The sequence below is a fragment of the Pristis pectinata genome, chromosome 3 (assembly GCF_009764475.1).
Source record: "Pristis pectinata isolate sPriPec2 chromosome 3, sPriPec2.1.pri, whole genome shotgun sequence".
NCBI lineage: Eukaryota > Metazoa > Chordata > Chondrichthyes > Rhinopristiformes > Pristidae > Pristis > Pristis pectinata.
The window spans coordinates 37133147-37159604 of NC_067407.1; the positions used below are offsets into that span (position 1 = coordinate 37133147).

Sequence of the window (26458 nt, forward strand, 5' to 3'; positions counted from 1 at the left end):
AACACTTTAATAAATCTCTAGTGCATTTTACATTAATAAAATAAAATGTAAACGAGATGATTGTTTTTGCAGAATACGTATTTCCTGATTTGAATGTATTACCATACAATCTTTTGGGGTCTGAGGGACAATAATGTTAATGTATTTTTTTTTACATAAATCTGTCTGATTTAGAATTAAGCTGGGTCAGTTCTTTCCAGTTACTACTAATTTTAGAGATCACAATATATGGAGCTTCATTATAAATTTTTAAAACTACAAAATATATTTCTCTTAAATGAGCAAAATCTACAAGTCTGCAAATTTAAATGAATGCTTACTGTTTATTTCTTTTTATTTTTGATCATGGCTAACACAATCAAAATCTTCAGAAGTTCACAGATCCAGTTAGCTGATAACGGTGAGTCCAAAATACACTACAGAATGACATCTCCAAGCATCTAAATTGTGCTACCACAGGACTAAAGAGTTGCTGTAAAACCAACTGGCCTCTCCGCATCACAGATTGCTAGAAGGGTGAAGACCTAAACTAGCTGTTGTCAGAAAATTAAACAATGGATGCACAAAATAAATATAGCCTATTAATGTAGCTCCTTTTAATGTGAAGAAATATTTGCAAAGATGTACTTTTTTTTTAAAAAAAAGCCAGAACAGGTTTAGTAATAGGTAGGTAATGACCAATACATTGGTCAAAGATGTGGATGCTATGGCAAATGTTAGAAGGGAGGCAAAAGGTTGGGAAAATAATTCAACAGTGCAGCTAGAGACATTTTGTGTTATGAAGGCTGGAAGGAGGAACATGTCAGAGGAGTGGAAACTTTAAAGGTAATTGTTGGGCTGGAGCAACAGCTGCAAGGGTATGAAATGAAAGAAAGATTTAAGTACAAGGAGTGAATAGTTACATTATTTTCATTCAAAGATTTCAAATGTATTATTTCATCACAGGCTTGCATCCCCTCATTGAAAGACGACCTCTCCCCTGATGTTGAAACCTTCTTCGCTGTTTTCCGCAGTTCATAACTTGATCCTCCCATCTGTCAGCCTCCATGAATTCAGTTAATCTAAAATGTTGTTGTTTGTATCTTATCCAAATCTGCTCATGTATCATTCTTTTCCTCACTAACATACAGTGTCTTCAAACTGTCAAAAGCAAAATTCAAGCTTTTATTTTTCCTTGCATGTTTAAATCTCTTTGTGGTCTTACCTTCTTGATGAAACAACATCCAATGCTAATCATTCTCATTGCATTTTTTTTGTTCCTGTAACACCAGTGTTCTCAACACCCCATCTTCCTTAACTTAACAATACTTTCATCTCTCTAGATGCTTTCTTATGGAAGCCCCTCGTATTTTCCTATAAATTTGGTTAAACCATTAAACTTTTGGCCACATCTTCCAATACTTCATCTTGGATGTGGCATATGTTTTTTTTTCCCCCCTTGTGCCTCAGAGTGGCTCCACTTCCTAAATTAAAAATACTATATAAATGCAAGTTGTGATATTTTCAGGTTCAGCAAATTCAAAATGCTGCTTATTCCATACATTTGAGTTATTCAGATCTATTCCAAATTGATTTATTGTCAGGGATAAACATGTTTGCTGGATTAAGATGGAAAATGCCTCTCTTTACCAAAAAATATCTTTAGTATTTTTCTGCTTGGAGTATTTGAGTTATGTAATTAGATGAAATAACTGGCCCTGAATTGTACTGGGGTTAACTGTTGAAACTTTATAAATTGATCTGGATCATATCTTCCCATGAAATTTGGTAAATTTATATGCTATTATGTGCTATGCACTGGGTTGAATAGTTTAACTAATTTGTCATCTTTGCAGAGAGTAAATGTATTGCCGTTAGCGATGATTTCTTTCCAAACAGCCCTCTAGAACTGTTTTTAGACTCTTCCCAAATATACAGTTGTCTGTTTATAAATGCCCATATTCTGTTGCCCAATCTGAATTTTCCTGTTGGATTTATTTGTTTTAGAATCACTCCATGAGGAAATATATGATGATGTGGAAACTGGTAGCTCTGAGTAAGTACTTACTGTATATTTATTTCTCCATTGATTTGTGTTCTTCACACTATAAAGAGATTCCAGTTGATGCTGTTGGAAAATATCCCTGTTGTTTTCTTTTAATGAAAATGGGATATAGGTTTTGCTGGCAAAGCCAGCATTTATTACCCTTGGAAAATGGCAATGACCCACCTTCCTGAACCACCTTGTAGCAGTTTGGTCTAAATGAGTGAATTACGGCCATTTCTGAGGTTACATGGACCAGATGAGTTTTCACAACTTTTTTGAAATGTTATTGTCACTATTACTAATATGACTTTATTTCATATTTATTTATCACCTGAATATGAATTCTGTAGCTGCCACAGTAGTGTACAAACCCTTGCCTCTGGATCATTAGTCCATTAACATAATTACTGTACTATCATAACCCTATGGAGAAGACTGCATCAGTAGAAAAGGATTTTGAATATTTTTTCAGGAAAAGAGAACCTGTCTTGGTAGACCATTTTAGCATAGAGAGCATCAGAATCTTTATTCTCTCTTTGAAATTATGTGTCATTTATTGTAGATGCATTTTATAGTGCAGATGGAGATCAGAGCGGGGGAAGAAATAGCTCAGTGTTTCGTAACTGAATTGAATGGTTTCAATAATTAACACTTTTGCTGGGTTCACTTAGCGTTCATTACTGTAACATGTAAAACGAGTACCATGAGAAAATGTGCAGAGGTAACCGGAGTTTGAGTGGCATAGTGTTGCAGCAGTTCGGTCTGGTGCCTTACAGCTCCAGGGACATGGGTTTCATCCTGACCTTGGGTCCTATCTGCATGGAATTTGCCTGTTCTCCCTGTGATCATGTGGTTTCACTGTGTGCTTGGTTTGGAAGAGATGCTGGATGGTTAATTGGCTACTATAAATTACCCCTTCGAGTAGGCAAGTGGCAGAAAGTATGAGGGGAATAATTGGGAAGGGATGGACTGGAGGGAAAGCAGGAGAGAGCGACTAAGACTGATGGGGACATGAGACTGCAGATGCTGTAAAGTGGAGCAAATAAAACTGCTGGAAGAACTTAGCAAGTCGAGCAGCACAAGGATATTACACTTGTTTCAGTATTTTCAGGTTGGTCAGCAATGGGACAGCACCCAGTTGGCATTAGTTGTCTTCTGGCATTGCCAGAAGCAATTCTTAAGCCATTTTGTTCAGCAACTGGTTCAAGACAGAACGTGGAGCATTTGTCTGTTCTGTGTGCAACTTAATTATGTACAGTATATATTTCTTGAACTTCTGTGTTGTCGTATAAAAAGGTTTTATTTAAAACTGGCAAATATCCTCCATTCTTGCTGAAGTCACTGAGTTACCCTCTGGTACTTAATGTGGTGAGACATTTGATATAATACAGACTTGCATGGTGAATGCTCCACTGGAGAAACTGGTGGTAATATATCACACCTGAACTCAGTAATTTCTGTGCCGCATGCACTTTCACTTTCTAGTAAGTGCCACTTAGCAGCAAACAAAGTAACTGAGGCATAGACCACTGTCACACTTACTTGAGTTCAAAATTGGATAGAACTTGGGCTATTGACATTTATTGTGTAAGTCTACAATCTGTGTACTAAGCAAGATTATATCAATGGGGAAACAGTTAGGTTGCTGCAGTCATCCTCAGCCTGTCAAGTAGGGAGGAGAAAAATGATCAGTGGTGGTCTGTGTTTCAAATTCCTTGTCGCAAATTTCAAATATCCAAAGATCCATGCTGAAAATTTGACGTGCAGGACGTTGGTTAAGGGTAAGATTGGGCGTTGCTGACATGCCCATTATTGTAATCTGACACCATTTTACAGCATTCCTTGTAGCAGAGTTCAGCTTCCTGAGAGAATATGGATATAGATTGTGCCTTTAATGCTATTTCCATCTCTCTAGAGCTATAAAAAAAGACCGAATAAAAGAATTGGGAAAACTGTTCAAGAAAGAGATTGGTGATGGAGGAAAGGAGAAAAAAAAGAAAAAAGACAAGGCACTGGATCATCTCAGGTATTTGTTTTCTAGATCTTTGTTCCATTTTACTCAATTTATTGTTACTGTCACCATGCGTTCTCTTTTTGAATGTATTATTTATTTTTAAATTTTTCTCGGGATGTGGAAATTCCCGGCAATTGTCCTTCATTCCCCGTTGTCTTTGAGAGAATATTGAGTGACTGCATTTTGTGTGGTAAAGGAACAATATTGCTGCTGGCTAGGAAGATCCAGAATTTTGACCCTGTGATGATGAAAAATTGGCAATAAGTGTCATCAGTGATGGGAGCTTGCAGGCGAACGAGGTGTTTTCACGTGCCAACTTTTTTATTCATTTTGCAGGATGTGGACATTGCTGGCAAGGCCAGCATTTATTGCCCATCCCTAATTGCCCTTGAGAAGATGGTGATGCACCACTGCCCTGAACTTGTGCAGTCCTTCTGTTGAGGCTACTCCCTTACTTCTGGTGGGCAGGGAGGTCCAGAACAATGAAGGACCAGAAATATATTTCCAAGTCAGAATGATGTGTGACTTGGCGGGCAACCTGCAAGTGGTTATGTTCTCCTTTCTCTGTTCTTCAATCAATCTCTTTTGGTCCATACAAAAAGAGAAAACAAAACAATTTATGGTAACATTTTGTTTTTGCAGTGCCATTTCCCAGTTGTTTTCTTTTACTAATTCAGCTTATAAGGTTGACAGATCTGACCTTAGCTCAAGAGTTTATTTAATTTGTCTCCTGAGAAATACCAATAACTTCTCCATCAGAGTTCATCCTGGATAAAATCATTGTGTCGCGTCAGACTCTGAGTGAATTAAACTCCCTGAACCTGGTTTCAATTTTCAAGATTCCATCCCCTCTGAATTCTGGTGGGGGTCTGTAGGCAGGGGGCCATTGCTGGGTCCTTGAGGGTATTATTTCAGGTAGTAAATCAAGTAGTTTAGGGGAGGTCAGGAGGTGACCACAGCTGGGGGGCGAGACCAATTAGAAGAGAGACAAGATTTCTTTGTAAAGCCCAAAAGGAAACTGTTTCACCTCCTGATTCATGCAAAAACAAGAGCAAAATTTTAAACTTGTCTTTCTCGGCATCTTTCTCGGCACCTTGCTCCTCCTTAGCTGCTGTTTTAGTAGGTCTTAACCTAAGTCCTGTATGACAGGATTAAAATCCATCAGCATCTTGGCAACGTCACAGACATTGCTTTTTCACATTTATATGTGCCCGTCTGTCTCCACCTCCCAAAAAAGCGGAGATGAAATTGTGATATCTTAGGAGGTGAATCCTCTACATCAGATCTAACCATCTGCTTGTTTTGTCCTTTCTGTACATGTTGAGGCTTGTCTTTTTTTGTGTGGGAGATGATAATTAAGAAAAGAGTTCTATATTTGTTTCATACTTTTAATTCTACTTCCCTTGGATATCAAAGTGCTTTTCAGAATATCAGTTACAATGAAACTACAATAATCTGGTATCCTTGAGACTTCTGTAGTGCCAGACTTGCAGGTTTACTGGACTGTTAGGTGTTACTCTTGATAATACCCCAGCACACTTTTTTATTTCACTTCTTTTAAACATGTTGCACTGTATTTTAGTAAATTTTCCGGTGAACCTGATGAGTTTAAAGGGAGCAGGAAAAATGCAGGCACTTCACACATTAATTCCATCTGCAAACCTGCACATGTCTCTGATCTCTGGTGTTCCAGAACCTAGTGATGATTTGGCTGCGCACATGGCCCTCAATCTGGACCTCAGCCCTGGCTGCATATATCAGTTGCACACTGGACTCCTGGCTCATGTTCTGAACTAATGATTGAACCAGATGCCAGTCAATCCAGATTTCTGAACAATAGGATGCCAGATTATCAGAGTTTGCTGTATTTTTGCAGTATCATCAATATAATGTCATAGGCAAATATGACATTTCATTTGTGTGCAGTGAGGTCATTCTAGCAGCAATATGAACAATCAGTTGATCTGTCCAGATGCTGTTGTTCAAGGATGAATGTTGGCTGAACACTTAGAGAATGCTTTGCGCTTCCTCAGATTGTGTCATGCTGCCTGAACGTGCAGAGATCCCATAATTTCACTTGTGTCTCATTAGAAATGGGTATTGTATTCCTCAGTACTGTAGAACCAGGCTAGATTATGTGCTTGTCCTGCAGAGAGGCTTGTACCCACAACCTTCTGCTTTAATGGTACTGATATGTTGATGCATTGTTGAAAATTAGATGTATATTAGTGTTTGTAATGTATTCTTTTTACTACTTTCACAGTATAAACTCAGGATCAGGATCCACTTTATGTAAGTACATTTTAACTGAAGTGTTTTGGAAATCATTTTAGACTTTGTTATTTGAAATACAGAGTCCATTAAGACTGTGATGTAGCTGAAGTTCCTCATCTCACTTGACCTAAAATATGGAACTCATCATTTATTTTTGTCACTTTACAATGATTTTTCAAAAAAAAATGTCAGATTATTTCAGCATTTTTCATTTTCCTTTTTCACTTTTCCTATCTCTTCCAATCACTTTGAAATCACTCTGTGATGGCTATGAGAGAATTCCCATTTATTTCTATTTGTGCCACCTGCCTTGTTTTGAATGATACAAGCTTTCCGATAAAAGAGACTTCACTTTTGACTTTTTACCATTTTTCCCTACTCAGCCTTTTATATTCATACGCTCAGTCTCTTTGAGACACACACTCTCATTTTCAATACCCATTTCTCTACTTAAACTATTTCGTTGTCCTTTCTTGTTAACTTTCTAAATTCCCCCTCAGCAGAGCCATTTGTTTATGAAGAAAGGCTTGTCTACATGTGTAATTGTTGTATTTGTATGGACGCTGGTCCTGGCTGGAGTCAAGTAAAGCCTGTCAAAATGAAATAGCTCCCTCTTTCGGAACTACTATGCCAGTGCCTTATGAATTGAATCCCATTTCTCCCTTGCTAATCTGAGAATTGCAATCAGAAGAAGGAAGAATCTAAGGAAGGAGGTGGTAACATTTAAAGCAGATTAGTGACATAGTCATAGATAGATAGAATGATGAGATCAAGCTTTTTAAAATGTTTTAATGATGGGGAGCATCAGATGTCAAGTCAATGAAGACTGGGCTCATGGCCAAATGGCATTTGGGGCAGGATTTCACATGGAGCTAGTGCTCTGAATGAGCTGAAGAATGGGAAGTGGACAAAAATTGACAATCAAGTCTAGAGGTAGCATAGTCAGCAGACTAGCCAAGTTAGGGGCTGAAGGATAGCAATTATGGAGATGTAAACAGGCAGTTTTTAAAATATACCGAAGTAGCTTAATTTAAGATCAAAGAGGATGCTAGCTTTTTTAATTTTGATTAAACTGAAACATTCATCTGAAATGCGACTGAATTGTTTATATCTAAAGACATATAATAAAATAGAATGTCTGTGTGTCCTCCCCATAGCTCAGGAACAAAATGACCTAGAAATCTGAAATTTTGCTTGTAAGTTGAGCTTGGCATAAGGATATGCACTAACAATTTTTCTAAAACCCCTAAGGGAGGCCCTCCATAGTCCAAAGTGGGCCTAATTTTACTTTTCCCCATTTGAAAATTGATGATTTTTTTTCCCAGATCTATTTTTGAGTTACCAAATATTTGGGTGGATGTGACCCAAGTGCTTTTGGTCTACCTGAACTACAAAGAAACTGAAAATTTGTGCAGTTTCTGTGGGAGATCAGCTACAATTTAAATCAGTTTGACAAATATAGCCAAGAGAAAGAACCAGGTTTCGAGAGATCCAAAAGAAATGCCCTGGATACTATTACAGAGGCTGTTTACAATAACCAAGGACTTGTTTATTTGAATGCTTTAAGTGGAATGGGAGTAACTTTGCTTGTTAATTTATTTTTGGCTAATGTTCAAAGACAAAGCATGATTATCCTGCTGTGACATTGCTTCAAAACTTTGGACAAGAGGGGAAAACTGCACATTTGGCTTTTAAACTCCCTTTAAATTTGATAAATGTGGAGACCCCAACATGTAACATTGGTTTGGGGACAGCAAAGAAAAAAGATTGTAAACTTGTTGTCTGGGATGAATGTACAATTGAGGCATTAGATTTAATGTTGCAAGAGCTTCAATACTATAGGAAGTTAATGGGAGGTGTAACTTTAGTGCTCGCTAGAGATTTTCAGCAAATGCTACTAGTAATTCCATGAGGTACCAAAACAGATGAATTGAAAGCCTGTATAAAACCATCATGTGTTTGGGGAAAATGTTAAACGATTTGCACGTGAAAACCAGCATGCAAGTCTATTTGGCAGGCAATCCATCTGCTAGAGAGTTTGCTTTGAATTTACTCAAATTAGGAAATGGAGTAATTAAACATGAAGACTCAACAGGAATGATTTTGATGAAAAACTTGGGCTGAATTGTTATATCACTTCATGAACTGATGCAAGCTGTTTTCACAAATGTAACTCAACATTGTTCCATGATAGAGTAATTCTAGTACCAACAAATGAACCAGTGCAGGCCATGAATAAAGACCTTCTTTGAAGCTTCCTGGATAACTTGTACAATAGAAATCTATTGACAGCGTGACAAATATGGAGGCTGTACATTTTCCTGTTGAATTTTTAAACTCCCTGTCACCACCTTTTGTGTCATCACATAATGTTGAACTAAAATAAGGAGCTCCGATAATGCTATTCAGGAATTAGGATCCATCAGTACTGTGGCACAATATTATCAGTTCAAAAATTACTACTGCGTGTAATTGAGGCTATAATAATGACTAGTAATGCTGTTGGGTAAAATGTCTTCGTCTCTTGGATACCAATTATCCTATCTGACATATCTTTTCATTTCAAGTGACTTAAGTTCCCTGTTCAACTTAGTTTTGCTATGAGCATTAACTAGGCACAAGGGCAATCGCTGAAAGTTGTTGTCCTTCATCTCAAAACTCAGTGCTTTTACCATTGTCAGCTATATGGTAGTTGCTCCAGAGTTGGAGATAAAAATAATCTGTATATTTTAACACCAGTTTCTATAGAAAGAAATATGGTATATTCTGAAGCACTTCAACGTTGAAATCAAGTAAAGTTACACATTGTGCAGATGTACATAACTACTTAAAAACTATATTAAATGTTTTTGTGTACATATTTATTTCAGAGTGTACGGTTTGGTAGCCTTAGTTAAACTACATAGTTTTAACCCCCTAATTATTCATGGAATAATTATATATTTAAATTAGGTTTTTATTTCATTTACAATGAACGTTATAGAGCAATACAGCACGGATACAGGCCCTTTGGCCCAACCACTGCACAGTGTTATAAAACCCAATTGCATGGAAATAAATGCAAACATCATGATTGCCAACATAATAATCCGAGCAATGCTGGGTATAGCAGTTAGTTTAAAATATTACTTAGTCTTTTTCCTAATCAGTCCCTTTTTATATTTCTTAGCTCTAACTAACTTGGACAGTGATGAAAATAGTGTATATGAGGACGTTACCAACGTTAAGGAACTCAGTGATTCAGAGTAAGTGATTAATTCACCATTATCACTTTGTCATCAATAGTCCTTGTCCATTTGTACTTATCAAAATGGCATTTCTTTATAGAAAGAGCTTTTAATTTAACTTTATTCCATCCTTTCTTGACAGCCATTTTTTGGGTTTTATTTTGTAAAGTTCTCCAAGTAACCATAGTACGTGTGGTCTAGCCAATGAATGTTAGCAAATGGTGACAAGAATGTTTTGTTAAACTTCCTGGTTTTCCTAAGCTGTAACTTCTCTTGTTTTTCTGCCTGTAATAGGATGCCAAAGTCAGTTTCACAGATTCAAAAACTTTTGTTTTAGAAAGATCTTTTAATTTATTCCTACATTTTCCAATCATCCACTAGGCTAAGAACTTTCCTAGTGAAATTAGTGTGGGACACAAAATTTATTTTCCCGCTGGGTCATGTTCTGGTATTTTCCTATGCTCTTTTAGAGACAAAAGTTCTAAATCAGACACAAGTAAAATAAACTGGGGAAAAGTCTTCAGGAAGCGTGGAGAGAATGCAAAGAAAACAGGAGAGATGAAGTTGGAAGAAAGCGAAAGGTATAGCACCGTATGTCCTGTCTCCCAGAAGCCTGAAGAAAATGATGTGATCATAAATTCTTGGAGCTACTGGACAATGGAGCACTGGTTTCAATAATGGCTTGAGTAGTATTTGTACCTTGAATTTTATATTTGCTGGCACTAATCTTGATTTTCCTAAAAATGCCTTGGGTAACATATGGTCCATCTGTTTTTATCTACCAGTACAGAATGCGTAGTCCCTTTCCAGGACATTCTAATCCCAAACTGTTGGTGGAGATTTGTGAGAGTAGAATGTGTCTTTGCTCTTAGGCATCACATATGCCTGTCAGTTCCTGTGTTAATCCACTGATATCTAAATTAATATTCACAAATTGGTAATGCTAGCTGTTCCTTAACAGAATACATAGAGTTTTGGCAAATGATATAATCAGCTTCTTGGGCACAAGCTTACAAATTAGAGTGAAACAGCTTAAAATGTTCAGTAATGTTGTATGGTAGTATAATAGTGAGTCCTCCAAGGTTTGGAGATGTTTTGTTCAAAAATTAGCCATTGTGCATAAACAAATAAGCAGCAACTCTTGTTTGCTACCCATCAACAGCATGGTGGTTTTGTGTTTATCTGTTTTTCTGGTAATAATGTGCCAGTGATGGCTTTTTTCATTTGATTTACAATGGATTTGGTATTGCAAAAATTCAAAGAAATTTACTGCATTAGAAAGAAGCCATTTGGCCTAGAATGAAATCTGGGTTAATCCCACTTCCCAGCTATGGCACTGTTGGCTTCAGCTCTTCATGTGCTTATTCAGGTTCCTTTCAGATATCCCGAGGGTTTCTGCCTGCACCATCCTTCGGATAGCGAGTTCCAGATCCCCACGGCTCATTGTGTAAAGTAATTTTTTTTCCTCATTGCTCCTACCAATTATCTTAAATCTATGGACTCTAGATACTGACTGTTGTGCTAAGGGAAATAATTCCTTCCTATTTATTCTATCTAGACCTCTGATAATTTTATAAAACTTAATTAAACAGTCTCTTTGGTTCCAAAGTAAATAACCCCAGCCTGGACGTGTCTTCCCATAACAGGCCAGCTTTAAACTGACGTAAGCTGGAAAATTTGTCCAATTATATCAAAGCAATGCAGAAATATGGTATCAAACTAGCCCCGGCAACATCTTTTAAATCTCCTCTAGATCTACCACATTCTTCCTGTAGTGTGGTACTGGAACGGTATTCTAACTGTGGCCTAACTAATGTTCCTTTCAATTTTACATGACCTTTTTTGCCCATGCATTTATTAGCACAGACAAATAATAAAATATCCTGAATGCCTCCTTAACCACTATTTCCCTTCAGAGCTTTGGGCACACACTCCAAGATCTGTGAGTTCTGCGAAGGCACCAGCATGTTTTAGCACATTGTGCCATGCCCAGTGAATGCACTGTCTGTGGAGTGTGGACTTTGTGTGATTAACATGAGTGAGGCAAGGGCAATTGGGAAGCTATGCAAAATAAGTTAATTTCACAATTTAAGACTAGTATGGCAGGGCAAGTAATATGTTGTGGTTTCAATATGTGGAAGCTGACGGAAGCTTATTGTGATCCATGGTGACCACATCTGAAGTAAGTGCCTTCAGCTAGGTTGATGAGCTGAAGTCCGAGATTCAGACAATGCAATTCATCAGGGAGGGAAAAGTTACCTAGATACCTTTTTCTTTTCCCAAAGAGCCATTCACACTTCTTGGATTATGTATTGCCGTATTGGTCAGTCAAGAGGGAATGGATGGTGTGGAAAGGTAGCGTTGGAGCACCAACTTTTGCACTTGTATAAGATTGTAAATGTAGAAGCATGGGGTGGGGTAATGGGGAATCTGGAGAAAAATTGCTAGGGCTCTGCTAGAGAGAGCCTCGCTCCAAAGTGTTTGCTTAAATTGCAAATACAATATCCCAAGTAACTGTAGCCTCTGCTGAAAGCTGCCAAAGACCAAGCAAAGAGCATGTAGACTGTTTCACTGGTGTAATATCAACCCACAATTGACAAACTATTGTCTAAAACCATAATTTAAAACCTAGAAGGAATCTTGAATATTTTCGGAATGAGCTGCTCCACCTGGTGGTGTCACGTTCCCCTCTTACTATACCATTTAAGCACTATCTTCCCTTGGAGTGTGAATTTTTAGTGGCTGCTGGGGAGATCTCTGAAAAATTGTGCCTATTTATGAAAAACTGTGCCAATTTTGTATTTGGTGCACAAGCCGGGGTGGGGGAGTTATGTTAGAGAATTAAAGGGGCACTGAACTTGAAACTAGTTTAATTGTGGATTGAGAAATAAGTGGTAAGAGGAGGTGTTAGTTCTGCAGTAGCAGATGAGAAGAGCTTGCCAAGAGTGAAGGTGTGAATGCTTTATGCAACAGGCAAATTTTGGTTTAGGCATTAGGCGTGAGGTAATGTTGCATTGTGATTGGTATGAGGGAAGTGAGGTAGGGTGGTCACTTCTCTGAATGCTGGAGGAGAGAGCAAGAACTGTCACAAGGTTCAGTGCAAGAAATGAAAAAAGTTGGATTTGTTCTCTGCCAATATTATGATGCTGTTGAACCTCTTCTTTTGGTCTGTGATTTGCAACTCATTTCCTCTCTGACCTCCAAAGAGCATCAAGTCAGGTTGTTGGCCATCCTCTTCTGACTTTGTTGAAGAAGGATATCCTTTCGGTACTGACTTTCGCCAGCAACAAACTGGAAAAGCATCACACACACTTGTCACTTCACCACCTTCCAACTACCTGCAAAATGTACCATAATGATAACATGAAGTGAAGAAAGACTACGTTTGGTGAATGTAGCCTCCATTAAAAGGTTGATTCAATTTTTTAATTTACCAACCCAGTATAGCTGCCAGAAATCAAGCAGAAAAGGTAGCTGGACATCCTTCCTCCACCGTGACTGGCTATATTTATAGAGGACCCCAGCAGTTAAGATCTACTAAACTTCACTATAATAGCATCTTTGGGGTACATAAGTCCTCCCATGCTTTTTAAAATTGGCTGCATTGTTTCAAAGTTGATAATTTTGTATTGAAGTACAATCATATTTTAATAGGTGAATTATTGGTGAAGTCAGTTTTCATAGATTAATTGATGATTTATGGATATTAATTGTTTTTTTTCCTCTTTCTCCTCTTTAAGACTGGAATTCGGTAAGGGAGGTAAGTTGAGCCAATTGCTGTTTATGTAATTAAATGGTGATACAGCAGGTAAAGACTAATTCATTCAACTGCTCTGCTTAATTTTACAGACTACTTCACAATGGATATTAAAGCACCCAGGTAAAGTGATGTTCATGTAACCAAAACCAGAGTGCAGAAATAATCATAAGATCAGAATTAAGAGAAGTAGGCCATTTGGCTACTTTTGCCTGCACTGCCATTCAGTGAGGCTATGGTCTAGCTTTTACTCAGTGCCACTTCCCTGCATTAACCCCATACCCCATGATTCTTTCATTCAATAATTCATCAGTCTCTATCAGTGAAAGAGCCTCCACAATCCTCTTGGATAGAGAGTTCCAAAGGTTCAGTACCCCTTGAGTGCAGAAATTCCTTCTCATTTCTGTCTTGAATGCCCTACTTTGTATTTTGAGACTATAACCCTTGCTTCTCGATATCCAAGTCAGGGGTAGCATCATCCCTGTATTTGTCCTGTTAATTACTCTTTTTTAAAAAAAAATAATAATTTTGTATGTTTTTTTTGAGATCACCTCTCATTCATTTAAACTCGAGAATATACTGTATGCCTATCTGTTCAAACTCTTCTCAAAAAAAAATGGAATATTCTGGAATGTATGCCAAGTGAATTATACAGTGCTTTTTGTTTGTATTTTAGATACTGACTTCCTTGATGTGACTTTAAAGCATTATTGGTTTTCCTCATGTTATACAAATCCACCACTGCAGTTTTTCCTTGTGACCAAAATGGTGAAGAATGTATGTAAATTTTGGATTTCATGAAGATAGTGTAGAAGAAGGCAATTAGGTCCAAAGTAGCTCAGCTGCCATTACAGTTGGAGCAGTTTAGATTGTGGTGTCACCCTATCTCCTTCTGTATTCCTTTTTGCTTCCAAATCCCTGTTCAATACCATTTGAAAAAGTTTTGTAATCTCTGCTGGAAATGATTTATATTAGATAAATTATATTAATCATCAAGAGTTGTATGTATTCATTCCAGGTAGAAAAGAAACAACAATGTAGGACTTAAAGTTATTGAAATACATAGGTTACTACAGTAAATAAGATGTTGAGTTACAAATAGTTAATATTATTTCCTGAGGTGAATAGAGTTGTATTGTCTTGCCTTGAGCTCATTTAGTTCCACAGGACAGTTTGTTTCCCTGGAGTCGGTTAAGGATGACGCTGAATGGCTGAAGAGCATCCTGAGGGGGGCGGGGGTGGAATTGCATCTTGACAGATTTCACCTCAACAGGAACAGGATCAGTATCCTTGGGCTGGGGTTTGTTACAGTGCTGTTTGTTTAAACTTGCTTTGCAGAAGGGTGGGAACCAGGGAGCAGGATCACAAGGAAGAATATCTAAACTGGAAGTAGAAAAGAAGGGTTAAGGTGAAGGGGAATTTAGACGTACAGTGAGAAAGGAGGCAATAACCTGAATGTATTGGAAAAGGGCAGAGGATGTAAGAATAAGAGCGCGTCAGCAAAAAATGATGATTAACTTATCTCTTCTTTGTCTGAATGCATGCAGCATTCATAACAAGATAGATGAGTTAACAGCACAATAGAAATTTTTATGGACATAATCTGGTGGTCTTAAAGATATAGTTGTAAGGTGGCTAAGGCTGGGGAGGATAATTGACATTTTGGAAGGACTGGTGGAAAGGAAAAGAGTGAGATCACTGCGGAATATTGGCCAGAAGCTCAAGATGTAGAATCGTTTTGGGTGGAGTTTGGAGAGCAAGTCTCATTGCTCAGCTAATTGGGCAGCCGCAGCAGCCAATAAAAAGAAGGTAAGCTCAAGCGGAGCGGCCATTGTAGGAGTGGCTCAGTGTAAGAGTGGGACCTTGAGTATTTGGTTCAAGAGGCTTCGGTGTGAACAGGTGGAGTAAGTGAGCAGAGGCTTTTTTTCTTATTGCACAGTTTAGAGCACTGGGAATGGCAGGCAGGGCAGTAGTTTGCTCCTCTTGCAGGCTGTGGGAAATCGGGGAGACCTCCAGTCTCCCTGATGACTACAACTGAGAGAAGTGCATCTGGCTACAGCTCCTTACAGACCGTGTTAAGGAACTGGAACTGGATGAACTCTGGATCATTCGGGAAACTGAGGAGATAATAGACAGGAGTTACTGGGAGGCAGTTACACCTAGGTTGCAGGATGCAAGTAGCTGGGTGACCGCAAGGGGAGGGAAAGGGAATACCCCTGTGGCCGTTCCCCTCAATGACAAGTATATTGTCTTGGATACTGTTGGGGGGATGACCTACCAGGGGAAAGCCACAGTGGCCACGTCTCTGGCACTGAGTCTTCCATCTGTGGGGGAAGGGGTGAGAGGAGAACTGTAGTATTGATAGGGGATTCATTGGTTAGGGGAACAGATAGGAGATTCTGTGGATGAGAACGAGACTCCCGGATGGTATATTGCCTCCCAGGTGCCAGGGTCAGAGACGTCTCTGATCGATTCCATGGTATTCTTAAGGGGGAGGGTGAGCAGCCAGAAGCCGTGGTACACATTGGTACCAATGACACAGATAGGAAAAGGGATGAGGTTTTGAAGAGGAAATATAGGGAGTTAGGAAGGAAGCGAAAAAGCAGGACCTCAAGGGTGGTAGTCTCTGGATTGCTGCCTGTGCCACGCACCAGTGAGGGTAAGAACAGGAAGATATGACAGATGAACGTGTGGCTGAAGAGTTGGTGCAGGGAACAGGGTTTCAGATTTGTGGATCAATGGGATCTCTTCTGGGGAAGGTATGACCTGTACAAAAGGGACAGGTTACACCTGAACCCGAAGGACCAATGTTCTTGCGGGCAAGTTTGCTAGAACCGTTGGAAAGGGTTTAAACAAGTTTGGCAGGGGGATGGGAACCAGAGTATTATGTCAGATAATGGAGCAGTTGGTATAAAGGTGGATGCATTATGTGGAAGACTGAGGAAGGATAGACAGTGGATAGGTCATAAATGCAGTCAGTTGGATGGGTTGAAATGCCTTTAATGCGAGAAGTATTAAGAATAAGGGTGATGAACTCAGCATGGATCAGTACATGGAATTACGATGTTGTGGCTGTTACACAGACGTGGCCGTCACAAGGGCAGGATTGGCTACTTGATGTTTCGGGATTTTGATGTTTCAGAAGGGATAGGGGAGGAGGTAAACGGGTTGGGGGGGGAGATTGCTAATCGGGTAGTATCACAGCTGCAGAAAGGAAGGACGTCGTGGAGGGATCGTCCACTGGGTCAATGTGGGTGCAAGTCAGAAACAGGACGGGACCGTTCACGGTATTGGGAGTATTCTATAGGTGCCCCCCCCCCCCCCATAGCCACCGGGACATGAGGAGCAGATAAGTAGGCAGATTTTGGAGATAACAGGGTTGTTGTCATGGGAGACTTCAGCTTCCCTAATATTGATTGGCACCTCTTTAGTGCAAAAGGTTTAGATGGGGCAGAATTTGTTAGGTGCATCCAGGAAAGATCCCTGACACAGTATGTGGACAGGCTGACTAGAGGAGAGGCCATACTGAATCTAGTACTCTAGAATCCACAACTCCCTGACCTTTAGCATAGCCATGGACAGGGATAGGAGCAGATGATATGGGAATTTTTTTAATTGGGTGAGGGTAATTGTGATGGTATTAGGCAGGATTTTGGGACTGTAAATTGGGAACAGATGTTCTCAGGGAAATGCACAGAAGAGATGTGGAGGCTGTTTAGGGAACACTTGCATGGGGTTCTGGATAAGTTTGTCCCACTGACACAGGGCAAGGATGGCAGGGTAAAGGAACCATGATTGATAAGAGAGGTGAAATATTTAGTCAAGAAGCAGGAAGCATACTTAAGCTTTAGGAAGAAAAAAATCAGGGAGGCCTCTTGAGAATTATAAGGTAGCCAGGAAGGAGTTTAAGAAGGGACTTAAGAGAGCTAGAAGGGGACATGAGAAGGCCTTGGCGAGTGTAATTGAGGACAACCTCAAGGCTTTCTACACATATGTGAGGAACAGAAAGATGACTAGAGTGAGGGTAGAACTGCTCAGGGATAAAGGGAGAAACGTGCCTGGAGGCAGAGGAGGTAGGGGAGGTCCTTAATTGCTTCAGTGCTCACCAGGGAGAGGGACTTTAATGAATATGAGGTCAGCGTAGAACAGGCTAATGTGCTGGAGCGTGTTGAAGTTAAGGAAGAGGTAGTGTTGGAGCTTCTGAAGAACATTAGGATAGATAAGTCCCCAGGGCTGGACAGGATATACCCCAAGTTACTTTGGAAGGTGAGGGAAGAGATGGCTGGGGCATTGATGCTGATACTTGCGTCCTCCCTGGCCACAGGAGTGGTACCAGAGGTTTGGAGGATGGCAAATGTTGTTCCGTTGTTCAAGAAAGGTGATGGGAATAATCCTGGGAATTGTAGACCAGTGAATTTTAAGTCAGTGGTGCCGAAGCTATTGGAGATGATTCTTGGGGACAGGATTTACGAGCATTTGGAGAAGCATAGTCTGAATAGGGATAGTCAGTGAGCTTTGTGAGGGGCAGGTCGTGCCTAATGAGCCTAATTGAGTTTTTCAAGCAGGAGACGAAACAAGTAGATGAAGGTAGAACGGTGGATATGGTGTATATGGACTTTAGTAAGGCGTTTGACGAGGTTCCCCGTGGTAGGCTCATTCAGGAAGTCGTGAAGCGTGTGATCCATGGAGAATTGGTTTGCCCACAGAAGGCAGAGGGTGGTAGTAGATGAAGCGTAGTCTGCCTGGAAGGCAGTGACTAGTGGTGTTCTGCAGGGATCTGTTCTGAGACCCCTACTCTTTGTGATTTTTTTATAAATGACTTGGATGAGGAAGTGGAGGGATGGGTTAGTAAGTTTGTGGATGACACGAAGGTTGGAGGGGTTGTGGACAGTGTAAAAGGTTGTCATAGGTCACGACGGGATATAGACAGGATGCAGAGTTGGGCGGAGAAGTAGCAGGTGGAGTTCAATCGGGAAAAGTGCCAAGTGATACACTTCGGAAGAACAAACATGAAGGTGGAGCACAAGGTTAATGACAGGATTCTGAGCAGTGTGGAGGAACAGAGGTATCTTGGGGTCCAAGTCCATAGACCAGTCAAAGTTTCTGCGCAAGTTGATAAGGTGGTTAAGAAGGTTTATGGTATGCTGGCCTTCATTAGTCGGGGTATTGAGTTCAAGAGCCTCGAGGTAATGTTGCAGTTCTATAAAACTCTGGTTAGACTACACTTAGAGTATTGTGTTCAGTTTTGGTCACCTCAGTATAGGATGTGGAAACTTTAGAAAGGGGAGATTTACCAGGATGCTGCCTGGATTAGAGAACATGTCTTATGAGGAAAGGTTAAGCGAGCTAGGGGTTTTCTCTTTGGAGCGGCGCAGGATGAGAGGCGACCTGATAGATGTGTATAAGATTATGAGAGGCATTAGATAAAGTCAACAGCCAGCACCTTTTCCCCAGGGTGGCAGTAGCCAATACCAGAGGACATACGTTTATGGTCAGAGGAGGAATGTTCAAGGGAGATGAAAGAGATAAGCTCTTTACACAGAGGGGTGATTGTAGAGGCTGATACAATGGGGACATTTAAAAGGTTCTTAAGTAGGCACATGGATGTAAGAAAAATAGAGGGTTATGGGCTGTGGAGGAGGGAAGGGTTAGATTGATCATGGAGTAGGTGTTCATATAGTTCAGCACAACATCATGGGCCATAGGGCCCGTACTGTGCTGTACTAAGAGATAAGAATAATAAGGGTAAGAAGACACTGGTGGGAGTTGTATATAGGCTGTGTTGCTGGTCAAATAGGGAAATAGCAGGGAGGTACCGCAATAACTATGGGTGTGTTTAATCACCATGTAGATTAGACAAATGGAATTGATAAAAGTAGCCATGAGAATGAGTTCATAGTGCATTTGGTTTGATTTCTTGGAACAATACAGTGAGGAAGCAAATGGAAAGCAATCATTACGTAATGATAAAGGATTAAATGATCTTTTGGTAAAGGATCCCCTTGAATAAAATGATGATAGCATGAGAGAATTTGAAATTCAGTTTGAGAGTGGGAAACTTGGGCCTGAAGATAGTGTTTTAAATTTACTTTTGTAATTCCCTTTAGTTACAAAGACTGAGTTAGCTAAATGGACTGTGCAAAATGATTAAGGGGTAAGATGATAGACCAGCAGTGGTAGACATGTAAGGGAAAGTTCATAAGTCTCAGCAATGATATATTCCAGTGAGAAAGAAAAGCTCCACATCATTCATAGTTCATGGCTAACAAAGGCAGTTAAATGTATCTAAAAGAAAAGGTGAAGATTAGTGATAGGGAAATTTTAGCAAAGGATGACTTAAAAACAAAATCCGTGGGGTGAAGATAGAGGATGATAATAAACTAGCATGTAATATAAAATGGATAGTAAAAACTTCCACAGGTATGTGAAAAGAGGGTAACTAAAGTAAAACATTCATCCCTTAGAGGATAAGACTGGGGAATTGATGTGAAATACAGAAGTGGCAGAGATTATTATTTTAATTGGGTTTCACAGTGGAAGACACAAAACTACACTCCAAATATAATCAAGGGATCATAGGATAGAGGAACTTAATCTCTCAGTGGAGTAAAAGCATTAGGCAAATTGATGGGGCTGAAGGCCAAGAGGATCGGATGGCCTTCATCCTCGGGTCTTAATGGAAATGTCTGCAGAGATAATGGATGTAACGGTTGGAATTTACCAAAATTCCCTGGATTTTGGAGAGGTCCAAGAAATTTGAAAAATCGTAAGTGTTACACCACTACTCAAAGAAAGGAGGGAGACTAAGAGCAGAAAAGTCTAGACCAGTTTTCTGAACATCTGGGATTGGAAAAGTGCTGAAATCTATAATTAGTATGGTAATACCCAGACACACAGAGTATCAAAGAACATGAGAGTGGTTTTATGAAAGGGATATAATGTTTGGCAAATCTTCTGGAGTTCTTTGGGGATTTAACAAACAAATACATGATAATTAGTAGATGAGGTGTATTTCGATTTCTATTAGGCTTTCAATAAAATGCCACATACAAGGTTACTGCCCAAAAGTGCACAAGATGGGGGATTGGCTAACTATCAGAAACAGAAATGGGATAAATAGTTCATTTTTGGACTTACACTAGTAGTGTGCAACAGGGATCTACATTTGGGATTCAACTATTTCTAATCTGCATTAATGACTTGAACGATGGGAACAAATATACTGTAGCTTTTGCTCATAAAACAAAGATAGGCGAGATAGCAAGTTGTGAGGAGGATAGAAAGAGCATGCAAAAGGATATAGATAGGATAAGTGAGTGGACAGGAAGTTGACAGATGGAGTATTGTATTGGGAAAATGTATGGTTGAAAGGAAGAACGGAAACGCAAATTATAATTTAAACAGTGAGATTACAAAATGTTGTGATACAAAAAGAACTGAGTCCTGGTTTCTGAAAAGCAAAGCTCTGACATGCAGGTACAGCAATTAATTACAAAGGCTAATGGAATTTTGGCCTTTATTGGATTGAGTGTCAATAGTTAGGTCAGGAACAGTGATTATTTAAGAAAAATGGAAGAAAACAAGAATATTGAGTTTCTGCCTTGCAGTGTAGTTTGTTTTCAAAATATTTGGTAGCTACAAACAAGCAGTTGGTTATAAGCAGCTTTACCAGAGTCTGAGTAACTAGAACACCTATATACCAAATATTAGGATTCCTAACAAATTGTAGAAATTAGAGCGTAGAAAAGCCCATTCACTCCATTTGCAGTAATGCCGTTGCTGACTCTTCAGTTTGGAGTTATTTACCTACTCCAATCCTATTTCTCTACTTCCCCTTTGTTCCTTAATATTTCTTTACAAATCATCATCCAATTCCTTTGCAAAATATGGCACAGATCCCCACTCAGTTTTGTATCATTAATACATACGAGCTTTTTGTTTTGCCTATATAAATTGGTGGTTGTAGGACCTCATCGTGGTTTTAGGATATCCTGAAATGATTGTTGCTAGGGTTACATTTGTTTTGGAAAAATAAACAATTGCAGATGCAAGCAATCTGAAATAACACAAAATGCTGCCTGACCTGAGTATCTCCAGCACTTGTGCAGAGAGGAATGGAATTAATGTTTCAGATGATCTTTCATCAGAACTCGAGAAGTATCTTAGTAAGAATCTATGCAACAATGTCCATCATTTTCTTTTTTTTTAACATTTGTTTTAGATGTTTAATCTGTTACAAAGTACAGAAAGTTTGTCTTTTTACCACAAACCACTTCTGTACATAAATTAATTTTTAATTTTTTTTATTCTACTAGGGAGAAGGTGAAAGGAATATTCAAGATCAAGAGAAAAGATCCAAGTGGGGAAAGGGAATCAAAAGTAAACAAAAAGAAAATGTTAAATGAACAAGAATTTAGAGAAAAATTTAATGTAAGTTTACTTTTCCTAATAAATTATTCTGTACTTTTCAGTACAATTTTCTGTGAAAGCTACAGGGTAGATAAATTGTGATCAGCAACAAGAGTTCCACTTTAGTTCTGCTGATTGAAAATGTATAGCCTTGAAACACTGTCATGGAGCAAAGCTGTTTTCCATGTAGAAGTCAATTACTTGTTTAAAGTTCTTTTGTGCATATGTGCCCTACAAACCACATGGGCCATGCAAGAAAAGCAGGTCTTTATAATGTATCTGAGGCTTGCTTAGCTGGTTCAATGCCGTGGTCCTCTTGCAGGTAAGACCCCTTTAGGTTTTATCTTGCTCCTTTGTATCTTTCTTCTTTCACTGCCAATTTTCCTTTTTATTTGACCCCCCCGCATCTCCCCCCCCCCACCCCCCGAATGGATTTTGATTGATCACATCCCCACTTGTCCTACCCCACACCAGTTGATCACAGCCTCAAACACTATGATATAAGGAACTGTAACCCTTCTCCAATGCTCTGACCCACCCCTTGAGATCTTGAATAGAATCAAACTTGAACATGCAAGTTTGATTCTATTTCCCACAACTCAGGCCTCATGCAAAAGAATCTTAGAGCAAAGGGCTCACTGCAGAAATTGTCCATTAGCCCACTACACATTTTCAGTTTAATCTGCCTTTTGAGACATGGAATAATTTTTCGTCCTAATTCTATTCTGTGCATTAAATATGCATGTTTCATTTTTTTGTTTTGGGGGAAAGAGTTTCATAGTTGGTATTTTCCCTTTTGCATTATCAGAATGAAGTCGAGCTTTCTGGCGTCCTTCCCCCAGGGATACCTGAATCAGTGGACGTCCATTGTATCTACAGACTTTGGTAGTTGTATCTTGGCATTTTGGTTGGGATATGATTCCCATAGATCCTTTTAATATTTGTAAAGCATTCCACTACTAAACAAAATAATACAAGCCCAAACCTGTGGCTGTTGTGAGAAAGTATACCAGAAATAGAACGAACCCTATAATTAAGATTTATTTATTAGTCACAGTGAAATGCGTCTTTTTGCATTACTGAGAATGTGCTGAGGGCAGCCCGCAAGTGTTGCCACTCTTCCAGCACCAACATAGTATGCCCACAGCTCCTAACCTGTACGTCTTTTGGAATGTGGGAGGAAACCGGAGCACCTGGAGGAAACTTGTGCACGAGAAGAATGTAGAAACTCGTTACAGACAGTGGCAGAATTGAACACAGGTTGCTGGCGCTGTAATAGCGTTACGCCTACAGCTACACGACCGTGCCTCAACAAATATAGCAGCAACAAATCTACACAAATGTAGCAGATATGTTTAGAATGTGGTTTAAGGTACATTTATTGTGCCTTTAACGTAGAATATAGAACGTTACAGCACAGGCCCTTCGGCCCACAATTTTATCTTAAGATCCATCTAACCCCTCCCACATCGCCCTCCATTAACATTCCAAACTTTCTCTCAGATGAAACATTGGTTGTGATTTAAGGAAAGTAGAGATGTTTCAAGTAGTAAATTTTGATTAAGTTTTAAACTAGGTGAAATTTGGAGTATGATAAACGGGTTTAAGAGATGCAACAGTAAAGCAGTTTTTCATTGCACCTGACAGTTGAATTCAGGAAGGGAGGAATTTGAAGGAACGGAGGGTGGGTACAGACCTGAGCTAGAGCAGATTGCAGAGTTAGGTTCGGGTGAGATTTTAAATGGGCTGTTTGAACCAGGTGAAGTGACAAGGATAGAATGTTTTCCAGGTAGAATGTGATCTGAATAGGTAGTGCAGTTTTAGAGAAGGTTAGGACTCGGCATTCCTACAAGAAATTGAATAGGCATTGATTGAACTGGAATGTAATAGGTGCAGATAGAGGTTTCATTGCTAATTAGAGTGACGATGAAGTGGAAATGGGTAGTTTTAGTGTTGCCTGACAGATGGGATTTGGAGAGGGTCACAAAAATCCTAATAGAGCTTAACTCTATAGCACCCAAAGGAGAGGGTTAGGATTGTGATGTGTGGTTAACCCATGCTTAGTCACTGGAATGCAGATAGCTTGCTGACTCAGTGCTGGCTGGAAACTACAGCCATAATCTTTGAGTGTGTCTGGCATCAGCTGGTGCATTATTGTGCACAGTTGGCTTGTGTATGTTGTTGCACGTGGGCTCACTATTGTAAAATTCTATTGTGCATTGCAGCCTAAGATGTGCTTAGAAGCCTTTTCACCACTGGCTTCATCAGTGTAAGAAAATAGTGAGCTTGCAGGTCCAAGTGGTGGGACTGAGGCCTGAAGGGTCAGTTCTAGACATGGAGAAGGGGAGAGGAGTCTGTTATATCAGATGTTATAGTTGCAGTGAATGGAGAGTTGGGGTTCTCAAAGAGAGTCACAGTGCGATACAAGATTGTAAACATACAACCTAGAAAGTAGATGTTGGCCACTCGATATATTGGTGGTTGATCATCCACATTCATTGCCTCGTTCCTGTTTTCTTCCCATATTGCATGAACTCTATCGCCATTAGAACTGTGTCTAACTCTTTCCTGGATATATTTAATTATATGACCTCAGCTGCCCTCTGAATTCTACAGGTTCACCACTCTCTGGGTAAAAAAAATTTCTCATCTCTGATCCAAAATAACATCCTGTGTTTTCTTAGGCTGTGACCTGTGTTTCAGGACATCTCCACCATCAGGAGCATCGTTTCTGCATATAGTCTGTCAAGCCAGTCAGGGTTTTCAGTTTCAATGAGGTCCCCTCGCATTCCTCTAACGCTCGAGATTGGGACGATTTCCCAATCTCTCTTCATGCATCAGCCTTGCATGCCAGGAATCAGTCTAGTGAATCTTTGCTGCACTCCCTCCATTGCAAGAACATCCTCTGATAAGGAGACCAAAACTGCAAAAACACTCAAGGTGTGGTCTCGCCTGTATTATTGCAGCCTCTCTACTTAAATCCTTTTGCTATGAATGCCAACATGCCACTTGGTGCACAAGGGCACCTAGGTCTCATTGCACCTTCCCCTTTCTTAAATGTTGCTGTTAAGTTAATCTGCCTTCCGTTTTGCCACCAAAGTGGATAAGCACAGTGCATCTTACATGGCCCAGGAGAGAAACTTCACATTAAGCAGAATGTGCTCAATTTTATGATTAAACATTTTGATTGTGTGGTGCATACAGTTATTGCATTGCACTGCACAATCCCACTTCTGGGCCTTTGTGTGAAACCTAAAGCCCTGAACTTGATCAGTTTAAACAAAGCACGAGGGATGTAGAATAGACACCCACATAAAGCAGTGAAAGCAACATTTAAAAGCAGCTGGTAGCAATAAATGGGTATTGTGAGCTTCCTTTCATTGCAACTGAACCTTTCTCATTTGTGACTAACCATATCTGTTGTGGATATTTCTCTAGTACACCAAGGAGATTGTTGTGGAGAATGTTGCAGTTGTGGAGCACAATGTTGTGCAACAGCAAAAAGGATCCTTGTATTTACCAGTAAAATCTGGAGAGAAGCTGGAGGTAATAGATATTGGAGAAGACAACTTAATAATTTGTCGGAATACTCAGGGTAAATGTAAGTGACTCTTATGTTTAAAAATATTCACACTGGATTTAAATTACGTAGAAAACTACTCTCACATAATACAATGAATCATTTGGATAATGACAGAAATCTGAAGTCTGTACATTTTGGAGAAGGCATCAGTATCTGTGGAAAGAGAAACAGTTAGGGTTCCCAGACCCGGAATGTTAACTTTCCACAGATAATGCCTCACTTGCTGAGTGTTTCTAGCAGCTACAGTTTTGCTTTTCTACTTTGTCTCAACCTGATTCCTCAAAGGGGAAGCACAATAGCTTGTCTGGCACAGGTTATGAAAAGACAATGTATGAATCTTGGTCTGTGGTGAATTAGCTATCTTGGCATGGGTGGCATTGTGATTGTTGAACTTGTAGGGACAGTTCCTGTTCCCAGTTCCCAGGATAAATAACCCCTCTGGAAAATTTGCAAAGATGTTGAATCAGGTAACATTTAGCTTGAGGCTTAATCATTGTCCTCCCTCCCTCAGGTGATGGATCCTGATGCACTGCCCTAAATGTCTTTGGCATTTAAAAACAGTGGAATCATATTTAAATAACACATAGTTTAACCTCTCGTGGTTTAAGGTATAGTTTAGAAGCAAACCACACGCCTGTGCATACTAATCCGCATTATAAGCCCCAATTGTTTGACTGGGATCATTGAGTCACAGTCATACAGCATGGAAACAGGCCCTTTGGCCCAACTCGTCCATGCTGTGTTGCCCACGAGCTAGGCCTATCTGCCCATATTTGGCCCATAGCTCTCTAAACCTTGTTAAGCAGGAGCAAATATTTCCATTGAATATTCAGTTTACAAAAATGATTCATTAATTAGGTGTGGAATCTTGATCTGGTTCTACGCCAAGTATTTATGCAATCTGTTTTCAGTTCTCAAAACTGCTTTTAACATTAATGTTGATTAGGTACTTGTCAGTATTATTTGTTATGCCCACTTAAAAATCTCCCAAGCAAGTTAGTTTTAATATTAGTACTTTTACAAAAAAAAAGTAGAGACATTTTATGACACTTACAACAAATACTAAAACCACACCTTAAAAATCTGATTCATTTTGCCTTAGATGGTTACGTCCATGTACAACATTTAATATTTGGGTAAGTCTTTTTTTTTACTGTTCAAAAATTTA

General features: G+C 39.5%; 1 protein-coding gene across 1 annotated transcript in view; it reads left to right on the top strand.

Annotated features, from left to right (window-relative positions):
* Window positions 1–26458, top strand: part of LOC127567736 (uncharacterized) — a 67089-nt gene that overhangs the window by 40401 nt on the left and 230 nt on the right. Inside the window, exons 13-23 of the mRNA XM_052010720.1 lie at window positions 372–400; window positions 1987–2035; window positions 3942–4052; window positions 6304–6332; window positions 9484–9559; window positions 10012–10122; window positions 13282–13301; window positions 13391–13421; window positions 21614–21728; window positions 25146–25308; window positions 26393–26426. Of these exons, the coding sequence (XP_051866680.1) occupies window positions 372–400; window positions 1987–2035; window positions 3942–4052; window positions 6304–6332; window positions 9484–9559; window positions 10012–10122; window positions 13282–13301; window positions 13391–13421; window positions 21614–21728; window positions 25146–25308; window positions 26393–26426 (768 nt within the window). The remainder of the gene's footprint in view (window positions 1–371; window positions 401–1986; window positions 2036–3941; window positions 4053–6303; window positions 6333–9483; window positions 9560–10011; window positions 10123–13281; window positions 13302–13390; window positions 13422–21613; window positions 21729–25145; window positions 25309–26392; window positions 26427–26458) is intronic.